The sequence below is a fragment of the Aotus nancymaae genome, unplaced genomic scaffold, assembly GCF_030222135.1.
Source record: "Aotus nancymaae isolate 86718 unplaced genomic scaffold, 86718_ANA_hifiasm-v0.15.2.pri h1tg000008l, whole genome shotgun sequence".
NCBI lineage: Eukaryota > Metazoa > Chordata > Mammalia > Primates > Aotidae > Aotus > Aotus nancymaae.
Window position 1 is genome coordinate 49,587,561 of NW_026988419.1, and position 18,001 is coordinate 49,605,561.

General features: G+C 39.1%; 2 protein-coding genes across 4 annotated transcripts; both read right to left on the reverse strand.

Annotated features, from left to right (window-relative positions):
• DUSP19 (dual specificity phosphatase 19) lies at positions 1-18,001 on the reverse strand. 3 transcript variants are annotated; one of them, XM_012468620.2, is made up of 4 exons: positions 17,607-18,001; positions 13,056-13,102; positions 9,010-9,162; positions 1-407 (listed from the first exon to the last, which is right to left on the reverse strand). In XM_012468620.2, the coding sequence occupies exons 1-4, from the start codon at positions 17,830-17,832 to the stop codon at positions 180-182; spliced, it is 654 nt and encodes a 217-aa protein (XP_012324043.2). In that variant the 5' UTR covers positions 17,833-18,001; the 3' UTR covers positions 1-179. The 3 variants fall into 3 exon arrangements, with proteins under 3 accessions (XP_012324043.2, XP_064229348.1, XP_021524563.2); XM_021668888.2 differs by having other exon boundaries at positions 259-407; positions 9,010-9,044; XM_064373278.1 differs by lacking the exon at positions 9,010-9,162.
• Positions 1,889-3,408, reverse strand: LOC105728291 (ATP synthase subunit f, mitochondrial-like). Its single transcript, XM_064373279.1, has one exon. It carries the CDS (start codon positions 2,292-2,294, stop codon positions 2,028-2,030), a length of 267 nt encoding a protein of 88 aa, XP_064229349.1. The 5' UTR covers positions 2,295-3,408; the 3' UTR covers positions 1,889-2,027.

Genomic DNA, 18,001 nt, shown 5'->3' on the forward strand with positions numbered 1-18,001 from the left:
TGACATTTGACATTTATTTATACAGTAGTTCAGGACAGTCAAATTGACCTCCATTTATGCTTAAAAAAGACAAGAGGGAAAAAAGGAGTTTTGCTAGTCTACTCTCCAAAAAAAGGAAAAAGATGGCTATAGAAGCAAATTCAGAAACTACAGTTGTCCATCGTCTGCTACAATGCAACTCATGAACTGTTCTCCTGTATTCTGTCACACTTATTGCTTTCTTTGCCCTCTTGATATGTACGAAGCTGCTCCATAAAGCCAGAATTTGGACATATAGAAGGTCTTGCATTTTTCACCAAAGAAAAAGCACTGGTAAATGAGGTTTGTTCAGAATTCATCAGGAAGCCTATAACAATTGCAGCAGCCCTGGAAACTCCTGCATTACAATGAACAAGAACCACTCCATCCTACAATAAAATCAAACAAAAATCTTCATTATTCATTTGAGGAAGGTTATTAAATCAATTGCACTTTCTTATACTACTTGAAATTATAAAGTAAATATTCAATTTTATCTATTTATTTGATTAAATTTATTTGATAACTGAAATAAAATTCATTACCAGCAATGAATGGAAACTCAATCAATCAATCAATCAACCTATACTTCCCTTACCTACTATCCCATGATTGAAATGCTTTAATGATGTTTGGAATTCTGAAACAGTATCTTGCACTAAACTAAAGTAATCCAGTAAAGAGCACATAAAAACCTAACAACTTTGTGGCCAAATGTATCAGTAAAGCACACATAAAAACCTAACAACTTAGTAGACAAATGTATATAAAGAAAAAGAAACACAGAGAATATATGTGGAAACAGAAAATAAAATCCTAACTATAAACTAAACAGAAAGCCAGAAATGTTCCAGAGTACACATAGTGTTCTCATAAAGAAACTAGTGTCAGTGGCTTGCAACTCTGCTTAAATAATCAGCAAGGAAAACATTTTCTACCCTTGAACATATTTTATGCTGGCAGGAAGTTACTTAAAAATATTTAAACTTATGAGGTAGTAAAATGTGACACAAATAGCTCATAACAATGTAAAGTGGAAAAAGTATCAGATACCAGGATGAGGTCAACAAATGAAAAACGTTTCAGGTAACTTGCAAATGATACTTTCCTACTGAAGAGGCACAGTGCAAGACCAGTGCTGATGGGGGCAATATTGTATTAATAATGAATGTGATAGATCTGATGGGACAGCATTGATACAGCTTGGCCCATCTGAAGCTTCTAAAAAGTTAATGATCTAAATGAAATATGAACTGTGAGCACACCCTCCAGAATTAGACATTTTAGTTACTTCATTTCCTGATTCTTTATTTGGTACAACACACAAAAAAAGAGGAGGGGCGGTGGGGAACATACTACTAAAGCACCTATCAACAACACTATTGTTACGACTGTTTGATTTTACTTTTGCAAGGCAGTTTTCTGATTCGTACATCTGTTGCAAAATTCCTTTTCTTGATCTGCTGTAACAAATTTGCAAGTATCTCTTTTCAAGAAAGCCATATGATTAATAACAAAAAAGTTAACATTTTGAAAATCCTCATATAAAAAAGGACAATATTAATTGTTTTCTTTTTTTCACATCTTACATTACCATGGGATAAACTGTTTTCTATAGATATTTATAACTCATTTCCAAACTCTAACAGTTTCTATATAAGAAAAGCAAAACACAAATATTCACTATACACCTTGGGAACTTTTCTCATTTTGTAGCGATCACCCATTTTTTATAAAACTTAAGATGTGTAAAAATTATACTAAAGTAATTGATTAAAAGTATTAATGAACTTCATTTAGCGTAAAATTAACTAGATATGCCAAAGAAACTTGCAATTATAAACTTAATAAGCTTCAATGTCACTTTTTTTTCCCAGTCATCTTTTATTTGGAGGTTAATTCCCATTAGGATAGGAAAGGATTCAACAATGATTGAGATTCTGTTCCTTATGGAAGGGCTTGGGCCAAGAAGGTCATGGCGGGGAGTGGTACTTGTGTACATGTCCTCTTCAGTGGTACTTGTGTAGCCACTCATGCTTGAGCTCCTTATAGGAAAGGCAGTAGCTGAAGAGCATGTAGCATCCCAGCACCATGGTAATCCTCGAGATGCTCCCCTTCCTCATGTTGATGTACTTGTTACAGTACTGGTAGTAACCTCTTTGAAATGTTCTGGTAATGCCACTAGGGCTGAAGTCCCACATCAAGATCCAGCTTGGCAGCTCCCCTAGTTTGACCTCCAGAAGTTTCTTGTCCTTCATTGGGATGACTGACACCATCCTGGAGTCCTGCTGTCTACTCCAATGACACTTTTAATATTTCCTGCTTATACTATATTTCCTGATACTAGTTGGCTCTACTTTATGATCCATACATAGGCTTTTGAACATGAAACTAGGTTTATTTTCAGTCTTACACATTTTGCATCTAATTTTAGCTAATGTTTCAAAATGGTAATACTATTTTCTTCTTTCTTTCTGCTTTATATAACAGCTGTTTTACTACAGGTTTTGAATTTACCTACTTTCTACCTTTTGATTATTCCTTTAGTATAATACTGTCCTTAAAAGTATTTCCAGAGAAATTATTGGCTTTATATCCCTTTTCCAGAGCTTAAAACAGTAACAAACAATTCACAAAGCATTTTTTTACCCTTTGCACTTGCTGTTGTCCTATGTCTAGAAGACATTTGCTCTTCTTGGTACAGATAATTCTGACTTCTGTTCTAAGACTGCCTCTTTCCAAGTAAAATAAGGGCAGGAGGAATGTCTTGGCCATCTTTGTATGCCTAGTATTTAGTGCAATTCTTGGCATGTATTAGGTATTCCATAACTGTTTGCTAAGTCAATAAATTTGTTCTGCATTTCTGAGAGGAAAGTGTTCTTTCAAAAATTCAAATCACCATTTTGCTATGAGCTAGTAGTAATTATGCTATAGGCAGATAGTAATTATGCTATGATATTTCCATTTCATAGAGTTCTCTTTGTTCTCATGCTGTTATGTATAGTTTACAACTAGACTGAAAGCTCCTTGAGGACAGCAATGTGTATCCCTCAAATATTCTCAAAGTAAGTAATTAATATTTGTGAATAGTAACTAAGCCAAGCCCAGTTGTTTTCCCTTATATTTGACTTCCATTAAAACTTTGGCATGGCCAGGTGTGATGGCTCACACCTGTAATCCCAGCACTTTGGGAGGCCGAGGTGGGCAGATTGCAAAGTCAGGAGTTCAAGACCAGCCTGGTCAACATGGTGAAACCCCGTCTCTACTAAAAATACAAAAATTAGCCAGGTGTGGTGGTAGGTCCCTATAATCTCAGCTACTTGGGAAGCTGAGGCAGGAGAATCACTTGAACTCAGGAGGCAGAGGTTGCAGTGAGCTGATATCATGCCACTGCACTCCAGCCTAGGCAACAGAGTAAGACACTGTCTCCAAAAAAAAAAAAAAAACCTGAGCATAAGCACTATTCACAATAGCAAAGACATGGAATCAACTCAAATGCCCATCAATGACAGTCTGTATAATGAAAATGTGGTACATATACCCCATGGAATACTATGCAGCCATAAAAAGGAATGAGATCATGTCTTTTGCAGGAACACAGATGGAGCTGGAAGCATTATCCTTAGCAAACTGATGCAGGAACAGAAAACCAAACACCGCACGTCTTACTTATATGTGAAAGCTGAACAGTGTAAACACACAGACACATGGAAGGGAACAACACAAAATGGGGGCCTGTTGGGGTGGGGCAGGGTAGGAGGAGGGAGAGCATCAGGAAAAATAGCTAATGCATGCTGGGCTTAATACCTAGGTGACGGGTTGATAGGTGCAGCAAATCACCATGGTACACGTTTACCAATGTAACAAACTTGCACATCATGTATATGTACTCCAGAATTTGAAAAAAAAACACAAAACCTTGAGCATAATGTGGTAGTCTGCAAGTATTTGACAACCACCTATGATGAAATAAGAATTCTGCAGTGGAATGAAAATCAATTGTCACTAAAAATATACTGCTTAGTACAGCTTTTGGGTGGGGTGGGGAGTAGCCAAAATCTCTCAATGAACTAAGCAATGTCTTGGTTTATATTCAGACATAACCTTCTTATCTTGCAGAGGTCTGGTAGCAAACTGGACAACACCATGAGGAACACAGGTCAGAATAGTCCACTCATGACACTCCACAGTAGTAGAGGGCAATGTAAACATGAGAAATGCAAAAAAGTGATGGGTAGACTGCTTTGAAACAAACTAGAAGAAGTAAGGCAGGAGAATAGCATCTGGAGGCAGGGAACCTAAGGCTGATTCACTACGACTTCCTAGAACTAAACTGAAAGGAAAACCCTAACTTTCCATGCCTAAATAACAAAAGGACGAGAGGCTACTGCCTTTGCAAACCCCTCACCTTTTCCTCATGTCAGATGGGAACTTTGCTGTCCACAACCAATCAGACTGATTGTAGGCCAAGTCTTTATTTGCACAGAAGTATAACTTTGCAATTTCACCCTAGCCTTTCATTGGTTGCTTCTGGCATCCAATCAGATGTTTGCACAGGAGCATGACCTTTGTAACTTCCCTTCAGCCTCTGGTTGGCTGCTTTTTGCAACCAATCAGACTGATTGCAGACTACCACTTCATTTACATGAGGTGAGAATGAAGCGGCCAATGGGAAACTTCTAGCGGGTATTTGGACCCAAGAAGATTCTGTATCCTGTCCCTCAGCCTGCCGCTTTGGCCCACTCCTACACTGTGGAGTGTGCTTTCGCTTTCAATAAATCCCTGCTTTCACTCTTTTTTGTTGCTTCATTCTTTCTTTGCTTTACTGGGCGTTTTGTCCAACTATGTTCAAAACACCAAGAACCTGGACAACTTGCAGTCATGACCCTTTACTGGTAACAGATGCATCTAAAAACTTGGTGAATTTAGGTACTTATTTAGACTCATAATGTTTCTCTAATGAACTTTTACTTATATTGAACAAAAAACAATGAACAGATTACATGTTTCATAGTAGGAAATAGGATAAGTTATGGCATCACCAACTACCAGGATACTATGCAAAAATTTAAAATGATTTAATATCATTAAATACAAAAAGCAGGCTACATAGAGGGGACCAGGAAGGACCTGAGGACCAAGAAGAGCAAAGATCAGTACTCAAGACCTGGAGGTCCCCATCTCACGTGTGATGTCACCCTTCATCCCTCCCCACCTGAGCAGGGATCCAAGAATGTGCCAAGAGTCCCGCTGGCCTCAGGCAGGGGGGCCTGTATATAGGGTCTATGTGCAGTAGGGAAGGACATTTTCTATTTTTGCTGCCCGCTTCCTGGCCACTGTCTAGGGCAGGGAAGGTATTTTCAAGATGAAGCACAGGCACCACAAATAAAAGTCATGAAGTTGCCAAAAAAAAAAGGCAGGCTTATATCTAAGTGTGGAAGTAGGGTGATCTTAACTTTTATCTGTATTTTCCATTTTTTTCTACAAAGAACATGGACTACTTGCATAAATCACATCTTATAAATAATAAACATGAAATATAAAATATACATTGTCATACTTTGTACCTTTTGCACATAAAAAGAAGGGACAAATAAATTTAGTTCCTAAAAGGACTCTTCAGGCTATAGAAACTACCATTACTGTTCCTCTCAGGTGTATTTCTGTCCCTTTAGGCATAAAGGAAGGACAGAGAAACCAAACAGAGTTTTACAAGTTCAGAGAGAAACGAGAAAAGACTTGGGAAATGGAAACCATTCCCCTTGGCAACTGTATGTGAAAAGATGAAAACAACAAACTAGGGCCTAGAAAAGTAGTTTTGAAACATGTAATTCACTAAGTAATTAGATTTAACAATACTTGAATATAAAATAGAGAAAGCCATGAAGAGATCTTTTCTTAAAAAAATGAAAAAAAATTCAAGAATTCTATTGCTAAAACTAAATATATATTAGTCTGCCAGGCATGGTGGCTTAAGCCTATAATCCCAGTACTTTGGGTGGCTGAGGCAGGTGGATCACTTGAGGTCAGGAATTTGAGACCAACCTGGCCAACATGGCAAAACCCCATCTCTACTAAAAATACAAAAATTAGCCAGGCATGGTGGCATGCACCTGTAATCCTAGCTACCAGGGAGGTTCAGGCAGGAGAATCACTTGAGCCCAGGAGGTGGAGTTGACATGACCTGAGATTGCATCACTGCACTGAATTTTCAGGGAAGGGAAATATTGGCTGAGGTTAGGATCCCAGTATGAAACATAAGACTTCAGAGGGTAGAACATATTGCTGAAATCTAATTCATCTTATCAGAAACATCTTCTGTAACTCCTCAGATTCTTGTGGTACCACCATCTCAAAGACCCTCTCAGCATGCTCCACCTAAGCCGCCACCTCCATAGCTGACTGCTCTCCCCTTGGGTCCATTCACTTTTGTCTGTCAAAGAAGGGACTCTTCTTCCATGATGTTCACAGCATAGACAGGCATACTCTGGACAGGCATACTCTGAGTTCTGGATTTTCTATTTCTTTCTTGGTTGAAAAGTTGGATTACAGGGCATTAGATTTGGCTTCAAGGTGGCTGCTGAATGAGTGATATGTTATAACCCAGAATTGTGGGGTTGGTTATATCCCCACCAGTAAACTTTGACCAACGGGGAACAAGAGCTGACAGAAGGCCATGTAGATAAATATCTCTCCTTCCTCCCTCCCAGGCTGTGTTGAGGTGCAGTTTCTTTACACTGCCTGTCCAGAGATATTTTGGGTGGTAGAGTAGCTGTCCCTGCTGAGTACTCAACTATTTCCCAGTCAGCTCACTGTGAAATGAGCCCAGCAGGGTAAACACATCACTTTGTACTGCTTCTCATCCCACCTTGAATCACTTTCCTTTCTTGCCACTCTCACTGCCTAGAGATTGTACGTCTCAAATTAAGCATCAGCTCTAAATCCTCATCTCAGGCTTTGTTTTTAGGAAACCCAAGCTGAAATCCACTCTAATTAACTACTGGCCCAAATTAAGGCAAACTTTACTTTTTTAATTTATTTAAAATCCCAAGCTTATTAGAATATTCAATCTCTTGCTTTTCTTTCTAGATACTATTACCCTCTCTAATTTTTACTTGCAACATTTAAATCTCATCTAATGTTAATATGAATATGGATGATATCTATACTTTGCCATCTCTGGCATAGTCTACATTTCCTTAGAAAAGGAGCTAATACAGAAACAGCATTTTCATTTTTAAAACTATTAACTCACACACTGGAATGTAACAATCCAGAGCCTGTAAATTTTTTCACAAGAAAACAGAATGGCTAATATTAGGCTTTGAATTAGAAAACCTCTTCCTTGGCCAGGCACGGTGGGTCATGCCTATAATCCTAACACTTTGGGAGGCCAAGGCAGGTGGATTGCCTGAGCTCAGGAGTTCGAGACCAGCCTGAGTAACATGGTGAAACCCCATCTCTACTAAAATACAAAAAATAAGCCAGGCATGGTGGCATATGCCTATAGAGTCCCAGCCACCCAGGAGGCAGAGGCAGGAGAATCGCTGGAACCCAGGAGGCCTAAGTTGCAGTGAGCTGAGATCACGCCACTGCACTACAGCCTGGGCGACAGAGCGAGAGACTCTGTCTCCAAAAAAAAAAAAAAACCTCTTCCTTTGCTTCCATCCAAATACAGTCATGCATCACTTAACAATGGTGATGCAGTCTAAGCAATGTGTTGTCAAGCAATTTCTTTGTGGTGTAAACATCACAGAGTGTACTCACACAAACCTAGAATGGTATGGCCTATTGCTCCAAGGCTACAAACCTGTACAGCATGTTACAGTACTGACTTGTGGGTAACTGTAACACAATGGTATGTATTTGTGTATCTAAACATAGAAAAGGTATGATAAAAATACATTATTATAATCCTATGGGACCACCATCATATATATAGTCCATCTTTGACCAAATATCACTATGTAGTGCATGACTGTATCTGCTATTAAATAAAGTTGATGGACATTAGAATTGAATAGTTTCTATTTTCCAGGTAGTCTACAAGGAAGGCATGTAGAACAGTGCTGGGCACCTAAGGCATTCAATAAATACTAGTAAATTAAAGGAAAGAAGGGAGAGGAGGAGAGAGACTGGGAAGGAAAGAAAGTAGAAGGGAGAAGAGAAGGTAGGCCAGAGTCAATTAAACCTGATTCTAATCCTGTCACTGGTAGGTGTTCCAGAAGAGTTATTTCTCTCTGTAAATGCTCCTACTTTCCCATCTACCTATCTTACATAAAGTCTGTAAGAATTATTTGCTGACTAAAAATGATGCCATTTCAAGGAATAATAATTGGTAACAGCCAACCAAGAAACCCTGCCTGTCAGAATGTTGACTTGAATCCAATAACAAGATTGAAGTACTATATGACATCGGCTATTGGTCTTCTAACTTCAGAAAACCAACAGACAGCTTCTGATCAGCATTGCCATACAATCTAAGTAAAGCAATACACATTTAGCCCTTAGAGTGCCTTAAAATTTTATTGCTAAAAATGCATAGTTTCATAATAACTATCTCATTTATCATTTCATTAAAATGAAATGCACAGCAATCATCATAAATAACACTCATATGTCTAGAGCAGTCTCTGTTTTATAGTTTCTCTGATTATCTTGCAAACTGGTGAGAGGTCAGGTGGCTATAAACCCTCAAAGAAAATCTAGCTACATGTCTACAGAGAAAAACTCGGTAAGTAGAGGATTTTATCTCTTAACAATTCTCAGTAACACACAGGAAAATGAGAAACTGAATTAATGTTAAAGTAAATATATCACTAAAAAAAGAGCAATGAACCAAATAACTATAGAAAATAATAAAATATTGTTAGAAGGGAAATTTCTTAATGGTTTTTTAGAGATTCATTACAAAAATAACAAAGATTGGGTAATGAATCCATACTTTCAAATTTCTGCTTCTGAAGAACTACGGATCAAAACTAAACTCACCTTCCTTTTTGCTTCTTCAATAAATTCAAAACATTCTGGAAAATAAGACAGGATGTTGGTTTCAGGCAGATCCAGTATAGAAACGCTCTTATATGTAAAGTCATTGAGGAAAGCATTTTCAACTCCATATGCAACATTAAGAATATGAGTCACCTTAAAAAGAAAGAAAGAAGATGATTTTTTTTGAATCCCATGAATTAAGTTATCTAAAAAGAGACCAGGGTGTTGATATCTGTAACAAGAATGGTAAAAAATTTAAATACAACTCACTTAAATGATAATACTGCTTCATCCCACACCAGAAGTGCTCCTTCTACTATATGTGTTCTCTCTCTCTCTCTTTCTCTCTCTCAACTATTATTATTATCTTCATGTAGAGAGAGGATCTCTTTCTGTCACCCAGGCTGGAGTACAATGATGCAATCATAGGTCACTGCAATCTTGAACTCCTAGGCTCAGGTGATCCTCCCAGCTCAGCCTCCCAAGTAGCTGGGATTACAGGCGGGTACCACCACACACAGCTAACTTTTTTTTTTTCAAGGGGCGGGTCTCACTTTTTTGGCCCAGGCTGGTATCGAACTCCTGGCCTCAAGTGATGCTCCCACTTCCACCTCCCACAGTGCTAGGATTATAGGTGTAAGCCACCACACCTGGCCTATATATTCTCATAGCCTTGGACCTGCCCTATTATAGCTCATACCACTTAGATTGTCTCTTTCATTGCACTAGAAACTCCATGGGGATAGGGAACATGTTTAACTTAGTGTCAAAAGCAAATGAGCAGTGAGTTTAGCAGAAAATGCTTAAAATCTTTGTTGAATTAGTCTGTGAATATCCATATAAAAACTTCAATAGAAGTAGATCAGTGGTACACAACTTTCAAGAATCATTTCCCTATTTTCCTTCATATTCTATACTTAATAAAATGGTTCTCCAGGATGACTGCACATTAGAGTCACCTGATGAACTTTTTTTTTTTTTTTTTTTGAGATAAGTCTTGCTCTGCCACCAGGCTGGAGTGCAGTGGTGCAATCTCAGCTCACTGCAGCCTCCAACTCCCTGGTTCAAGTGATTCTCCTGCCTAAACCTCCCGAGTAGCTGGGATTACAGGCACAAGCCACCACGCCCAGTGAATTGTTTTATTTTTAGTAGAGACCTGATGAACTTTTAAAAACTATCAATACTACAGGGTCTCATACCCAGAGATTCTGATGAACTAATCTGGCTGAAAAGTAAGGGGAGGGGTGGTTATAAAATATTTTCTTTCAGGTGGTATACTTGAGTAACCTCCTCCTTTTCCATCTATGTATTTGAGCCCCTTTTCCTAGAGTCCACTAAGCATGTGGAAGCCACATAGAAAGTCCATTAAGAGAATCCAAAGGTTGAGAATCACTTGAACTTGGGAGGCAAAGGTTGCAGTGAGCTAAGATCAAGCCACTGCACTCCAGCCTGAACAAAAGAGCAAGACTCTGTCTCAAAACAAACAAACAAACAAAAAAACCTAACAACTTTGTCCACATCTGTACTTCCCCTCTGCCTTCTGATTACACTGAAGGATGTGCTCATGCATCTTCGATACGGCACATTCCAGAATCTGTGCTTGGAGTCACAGTGCTTCCTACTTTCTTGGCACCTCCCTATAGCCATAATTCTTGCTTTTCTGTATCTTCAATTCCTTCCTCTACCATCAGCAAACATGCTCAAAGTTCTCCCATCCCCCTCCTCACCTATGGCTCCTCTCTCTTCCCTCCCTACCCCCCCTGCTATCACTTCACTTCTCAATCTTTTGCGATATGGCTTTGGCCTCCAATTCAAATGAAACTTTCCACAAATGCACTTTTTTAACCACCTCTCTGTCACCAAATCCCATGGACATAACTTAGTCCCAATTGTACTTAAACTTTTGCAGCATCTAACATTGCTGATGCTGTCCTCCTTAAAACACTGTTCCCTCTTTGGCTTCCATGACACCATCTTTTTGTTTCATCTTCTTTTGGGCTCTTTTAGATCTTCCTTTTCCACTGCAGACTCTTCTTCCTTTGATCATTCCATATAGGGTGATATTCCTCAATTTATCAGTTCTGTGATAAGATTCTGTCAAAGGCCCTTTTCTCTCTTACTTTACACTTTTCCCCAGGCAACTTCATCTATTCCAACGATCTCAGTAACTACTTAAAAGTGGAAGATTCCTAAATCTATATATTCACCTATATTCTGAACTTCACACCCTACATATCCACCCACCTAGATGATCTACATCACCCAAAATCTAAAATATTCAAACCTGAGTACATTGTTTTTCCTCCAAAGCCTGTTCCTTCTATGTTGTTCTCAAGCTCATGGAATAATAACCTTACTTAGTTATCAAAGAAAGCTAGACATCAGCCTTGACTCCTCCTTCCCCCTTAGCCCCCCTCCCTATCCTGCCCCATAAGTAATCAATCACAAAATTAGAATTCTACCCTCTAAAAAACCCCTCCCATCTATCTAATTCTCTCTATCTTCACTACATCTTAATCTCAGCCACTATCATCTTTTCTTTAGATTACTGCATTAGCTTTATAGCCAGTTTACCCATCTCTAACTTGAGCAACCCTCCAATTGATTTTCTACACTGCTTCTAATTAAAAATCTTTCTAAACTGCATATTTGATCCTGCTACATCTCTGGGTAACTTCTCAGTGGCTTTCCACAGTCTTTTGGATAAAATCCAAACAACTTACTCTGGCTTACCTGGCCTTTTGTGATCTGGTTCAAGCTTACCTCTCTGGCCTTGTCTCTTGGTGCCCTTCTTTCTCACACTGTCTATTCCAGGGTCACTGAACTTTTCTGTTCCTGAAAGCATTAGCCTTTCTCTTGCTTCTGGGCCTTCACACATACCATTTATTCTGTATGAACACTTTTCTTTCCTTTTTTTGAGATAGAGTCTTGTTTTGTCACCCAGTCTGGAGTACAGTAGCAAAATCATACACACTGTAACCTTGAACTCCAGGGGTCAACCAATTCTCCTGCCTTGACTTCCCAAAGCACTGAGATTCCAGGCTGTTGACTACTTTCCCCACCTCTTCAGGGAAAAATTTCAATATCACTTTCTCCAGGAAGTCACCCCTGACTCACCTATCCCCCCAAAAACAAAACAAAACAAACACGGGCTAAGGGCATCATCTCCTATGCACTTCCCCATCAAACCACACAACACGCTGTTCTGTAGCTGCTTATTTGTCTCTCTTCACTGTCTGCCCCTTAGGTCATAGGCTTCAAGTGAACAAGAATCTCATGCACACCTGCAACTTCAGCAATTCTATGACCTGAAACAGTGCTCAGCAAAATGGTAGATGGCTAAAAGTTCTTTTGAGTAAATATGTAATAAATGACATCAGTTGTATGGAGTAAAGTGGCTGGAAATGGCATTAGAGAAGACATAGTATGTGAGTTGGGACTCAAGGCATGGGAAGGTCTTTGACAAGCAGAGATGAGGGAAAGTTTATCTCACACAGAGGAACTACATAAGCACAGGCAAGAAAGACATGCCTCCAAGGTCAGGTTCATGAGGGTACATGAAGGAGATCGAGAAGAATGTAAAACTGGAAAGACGGATTACAGATCCACATATTTGAATTATATGCCAATTATTTTTTCAACGCTATTAAAATGACAGCCAAAATGTTATCAAATAAACTCTGTAATATATCAAAGATGGACCAACACAGTTTTTCCTAAAGAAAACAACTAAAATATTCTGTGTATATGGTGCCAGATTTAAAGCATTTTTTTTTTTTTTTGAGACAGAGTCTCGCTCTGTCACCAGGCTGGAGTGCAGTGGCACGATCTCGGCTCACTGCAACCTCCACCTCCCGGGTTCAAGCAATTCTCCTGCCTCAGCCCCCCGAGTAGCTGGGACTACAGGCCCACACCACCACGTTCAGCTAATTTTTGTATTTTTTGTAGAGACGGGGTTTCACCATGTTGGCCAGGATGGGCTCGATCTCTTGACCTCGTGATCTGCCTGCCTCAGCCTCCCAAAGTGCTGGGAGCATCTTTTTTACCTTGTGTGTTTTCAGTGTATCCAAATCATGAGCAGCATCTTGTGACCCTAGAAGAAATAAATGATACCACCTTGAACATAAATATAATCATCTTGACCTTTTATATAAACTTCTACAGCAATTGTTATTTAAAAAAAAATGACCAACAACTTGGAAGGACCTTAGTCCAACTTTCTGAAGCACAATTTGCTAACAGTCATTCCACATAAACTCTTGGACTCTAAAATTCTTCTTCTAAAAATTTGTCCTAAAAGTTATAGATGTTGTAAAGATTGGCTGTAAGGATGTTCACCATAGTAGTTTGTAATACAAACAAAACAAAAACAAAATAACACTAAAAGCCCAATAATAGCTGTTGCGTTAAATTAAAAAAAAAGGAACGATTGTGTAGTGAAATACATACAGTCGTTACCACCATTAAAAATAAGAAATCTAAGCCTGAACAACGTTGTGAGACCCCATCTATAGAAAAAAAATTATATATATATTTTAGTGTCCAGGCGCAGTGGCTCGTGCCTATAATCCCAGCACTTTGGGAGGCCAAGGTGGGCGGATCACCTGAGGTCGGGAGTTCGAGACCAGCCTGACCAACATGGAGAAACCCCATCTCTACTAAAAATACAAAAATTAGCCAGGTATAGTGGCACATGCCTGTAATCCCAGCTACTCCAGAGGCTGAGGCAGGAGAATCACTTAATCAGTAGAACCTGGGAGGTGGAGGTTGCAGTGAGCTGAGATCATGCCATTGCACTACAGCCTGGACAACAACAGCAAAACTCTGTCCCAAAGGAAAAAAAAAGAAAAAGAAATTTTTTTTAATTAGGCATGGTAGTGCATGCCTGTTGTCCCAGGTACTCAGAAGGGTAAGGCAGGAGGATCCCTTGAGGCTAGGAATTGGGGGTTACAATGAGCTATGGTTATGCCAGTGCACTCCAGCCTAGGTGACACAGCAAGATGGAAGGGATGGGAGGGGAGGGGAGGGGGAGGGGGAGGGGAGGGAAAGGGAGGGGAGGGGACGGGAGATAGAAAGAGAGAAATAAAAAAATTAGCCAGGCGTGGTACTGCATGCCTGTAATCCTAGCTACATGGGAGGCTGAGGCACAAGAATTGCTTGAACCTGGGAGGTAGAGGTTGCAGTGACCTGAGATCGTGCCACTGCACTCCAGCCCGGGTACCAGAGCGAGACTCCATCTCAGAAAGAAAATTAAAGAAAAGAAAGAAGGAAGGATGTTCTCAATATATCTGTTGATAAAAGCAGGTTATAAAATACCATCGTCCATTTTTATAACAACAAAAAATATGTATATCCTAAAAAAATGGACAGAAAGTATATATAGAACAAAATGTTAACAGTGGGGTTGATGATTTTTTTTCCTTCTTTATGCTCATTCTGACTTTTTACAATAAACGTCTCTTTCTTTTGTAACTTAAAAAAGGATATTACAAAAACCACACACCCACAAGATGACTTCATGACAGCAGGTTTGGGAACACCCAGTGGCTTAGAGCAAATGCTGTTGGTCTGCAGGATCCCACCCACACTCCATGTACCACTAGGGCTGTGCCCTTCTACAATCTCTTTCTGTCACAGCCGGCTTCCCAGATCTCCCACACTTGGAAACTGGTTCCAGCTAATAAGCAAGTTCATATGGCGAATAACTAGTTAAAATAAAGTGAGTTTCACAACTTTAAGATTTCAAGCATTTTACTTTCCTGAATTAGGTTCTATTTCATAAACTTTTTTTTTAACTTGCCTATCTGGGAATTCAGCCAACTTTATGTGATTTTAGGTAGCTGAAAGGCCAACAAGTAGTATGCTGTTTGGCCAATATCTTCTTGATAAAACCAAGTTTACAGGTTCCTTACTGAGCGCATATTCAGCTTTATTCTACTTAAAAGCCTATCAAAATATTAACATTTGTTAAAGCTGGGTGGTGTATACATAATTGTCTATTATTCTATAAAATTTGAAATATTTCATAATTTTTTTTAAATTCTATTTTCTAATGTAGAAAGCCCTACCAATTCCAGGGGAAAAAAATAGCTTCAAAGAATTGAAACTTGGTGGTTTAGCCAGGTGTGGCGGCTCATGCATGTAATCCCAGCACTTTGAGAGGCCAAGGCAGGCAGATTGCTTGAGCCCAGGAGTTCAAGACCAGCTTCAGCCACATGGTGAAACACTATCTCTACAAAGAGTACAAAAAATTAGCCAGGCATGGTGGTGTGAACCTGTAGTCCCAGCTATTCAGAGGCTGAGGTGGGAGGATCGCTGGAGCCCAGAAGGCGGAGGTTGCAGTAAGCCAAGATCATGCCACTGCACTCCAGTCTGCATTTATTTTGAGAACCTATCTCAAAATAAATAAATAAATAATAAATAATTACACATATATGTGTGTGTGTGTGTGTCTATATATATATATATATATATATATAATTTGCAACACCTTGGACAAAAATGCTGCCTAAAAACTTTTATCCATCCTTTAAATGATTTGAGGGCCTATATAATATTTTTTAAATTTGATCACTTTTTAGAGTTTATAAACGAAAAAAGATTACATACAACTCTTCATTTTCTTTATTCACCACCAAAACCAAAAGTTGTTTGGCATGCGATGCTAAGAAGAAGCTGTGTCACTTTTTTTTTTTTCAGAGCCATCAGTCACGGGTGATAGATAAGGAAGCTGTGTGACTTTGAGGAGGTGAAGGAAGCTCTTAGAACCAACCTGCAGACAACCCCAGTCTCCCAAACATAAACTAAGTCTGGTCAGAAACAACTCTTTCATCATTCACGTAGAAGTTGAGATGTAACCATCCATGGGTCCTTCAGGAATAAGGCACATGTTATTAGGCAGAAAAAGGTGCACTTTCAGAAGAGAGGAGGTTGTTCGGAGAAGACTTTATTAAGGCTAGTTTCAGAAGTTCCTCCCAGGACTCTCCCACTATCCTGGGGAGGTTTCCAACCCCAATCTGAGAACACTAACTTGATCAGCTCACGTTGGATAAGTCCACAAAACAATAATAATAAGCAAAGCTCATGAAGACTCTAAATTGGTTAATGATAAATTAAAATTCTACCGTAATTATTCTAAGCCATGATTACTACAGCAGAAGTCAAATAACTGAAAAATGTGTCGGGACATATTTTCTTTCCTAGAGATGGTGAGCAAGGCCTAGGTGAATGTTTCAGATTACTCAAATAACTTGATTTTTCACTGTAAATGTGACAAGAATATGATATAATTTTTCACAGGGCTGCAGAAACTAATTAGAGATATTTATTTGGTGAATTTAAAGATAGCTTATGTAGCCATTCATATAATATATAATTCATGTATGCTGCAATTGATTTGCATCAAAAACCTTTTACAACCACCTCAGGAGGGTCCAATTACATAAGCAGATATTGTTACTTCATCTTTACAAATGGCTTTTTGGAGGACCAGAAAGAATAAATGACTTGTACCAGCTAATCTAGTAAATTAGAGGCAGAGCAGGGCTGAAAACTTGGTCTGTTTGAAGAAGTCTAGTATAACAATGCACAGCAGGAGTCCATCAGACTCGGGTTTGAGGCCTACCTCTGTTATTTACTAGGTGTGTTACATTGTGTAAATTACTTCACCAATCTTAAATTCCGGTTTCTATTTCTAAAACAAAGCTGATAATCCCTACTTCCCAGGATTGAGGAATCCTCAAAGGAGTGAGACACTAGGTGAACAGTACTTGGGCTCTTTCTCAAACTTCTGTCTACTCAAGAATGCCTTAGCTGCATAGTGACAAGTCATTTAGTCTTTCCAAGTCTTAATTTCGCTATGCATAAATGAAAATAATTCAGACGTACTTGAAAACATTCTTGACTATTTTTTTAAGAACAGCATACCATATTCTTGACAAATAAATAAGCTTGTACTTTTATAACGTTGCTTCATTTGCTATTTGTGAACTATGTTTGTATAGGGACTCAGTATTTCCATAATACAAAAAAAAAATCATAAAACCTTCAGACTCATAGCTATAAAATAAAAGCTCCCCTTCTCCTAAATACTCCAAAAACAGACATCATGAATAGATGTGGCCACGGGAAGCATGTATTCCGCACAGTTTGTAAGAGCTGCGCAGGCCAGCAAGCACAGGATTATTTCAAGTATTAACTTTTCTATAACTTTAACCCTTGTCACTTGTAGTTCTGCCTGATAAAAACATTGTTTTTTCATTTCTTTATTTTAAAGCTATATCTTTTATAATCCAAAGAAACACAACATCAATGTGTTATTCTCCAGAGAAGTTAGAGAAACTGGAAGAAAGTTTTTCTAAAATTCAAATACGCGGTGGCCAAGTGCTACTAGAATAGCATCTCTGCTTCCTATGGGTACACTGTGCAGCAGAAACGGCTCTAGCTGGCTAATGGAAGTTCCATATCCAAAACAAGGAAACAGTTCAGCTTTTCGGCAGAATAGCTAATAATACAGACTACTACGCATAAAGGGGGGAAATGAGAACGTAATCTGGCTAAAAGGACTCAGTGATTTAGTGGCAAGTCGATATACTCACCTAGGAGCAACCATGGCTTAATAACGCCAACTTGCAGGTCCGAGCTAAGGTCCTGCACATAACCACAACCATCCCCACTGCTCGGCTCTACTTCTTCCACAACATGAATTCTGGCATCTTTCCATGTTTCTATAATTTTCTTTCCAGTTACCGTTGTCACCCTGGTGCATTGCTTCCTGAGATTATTCCGGGAGAATGCTTTAATTTCCTGGTTAAGGGAGTGCATTACATGAGCAGTGGCTGAGAACAAATACAAACAAATCCAGCAAGCACAGATAAGGGCTGAACTGCTCGTCCCTTAGTGCCCAGGTAACAAAGACAGCCTCAGAGGTGCTCGCCCATCCAAGTTACAGCAGCAGGCACAGGCCAGGAGACGGAGTTGTCCAGCTACGTTT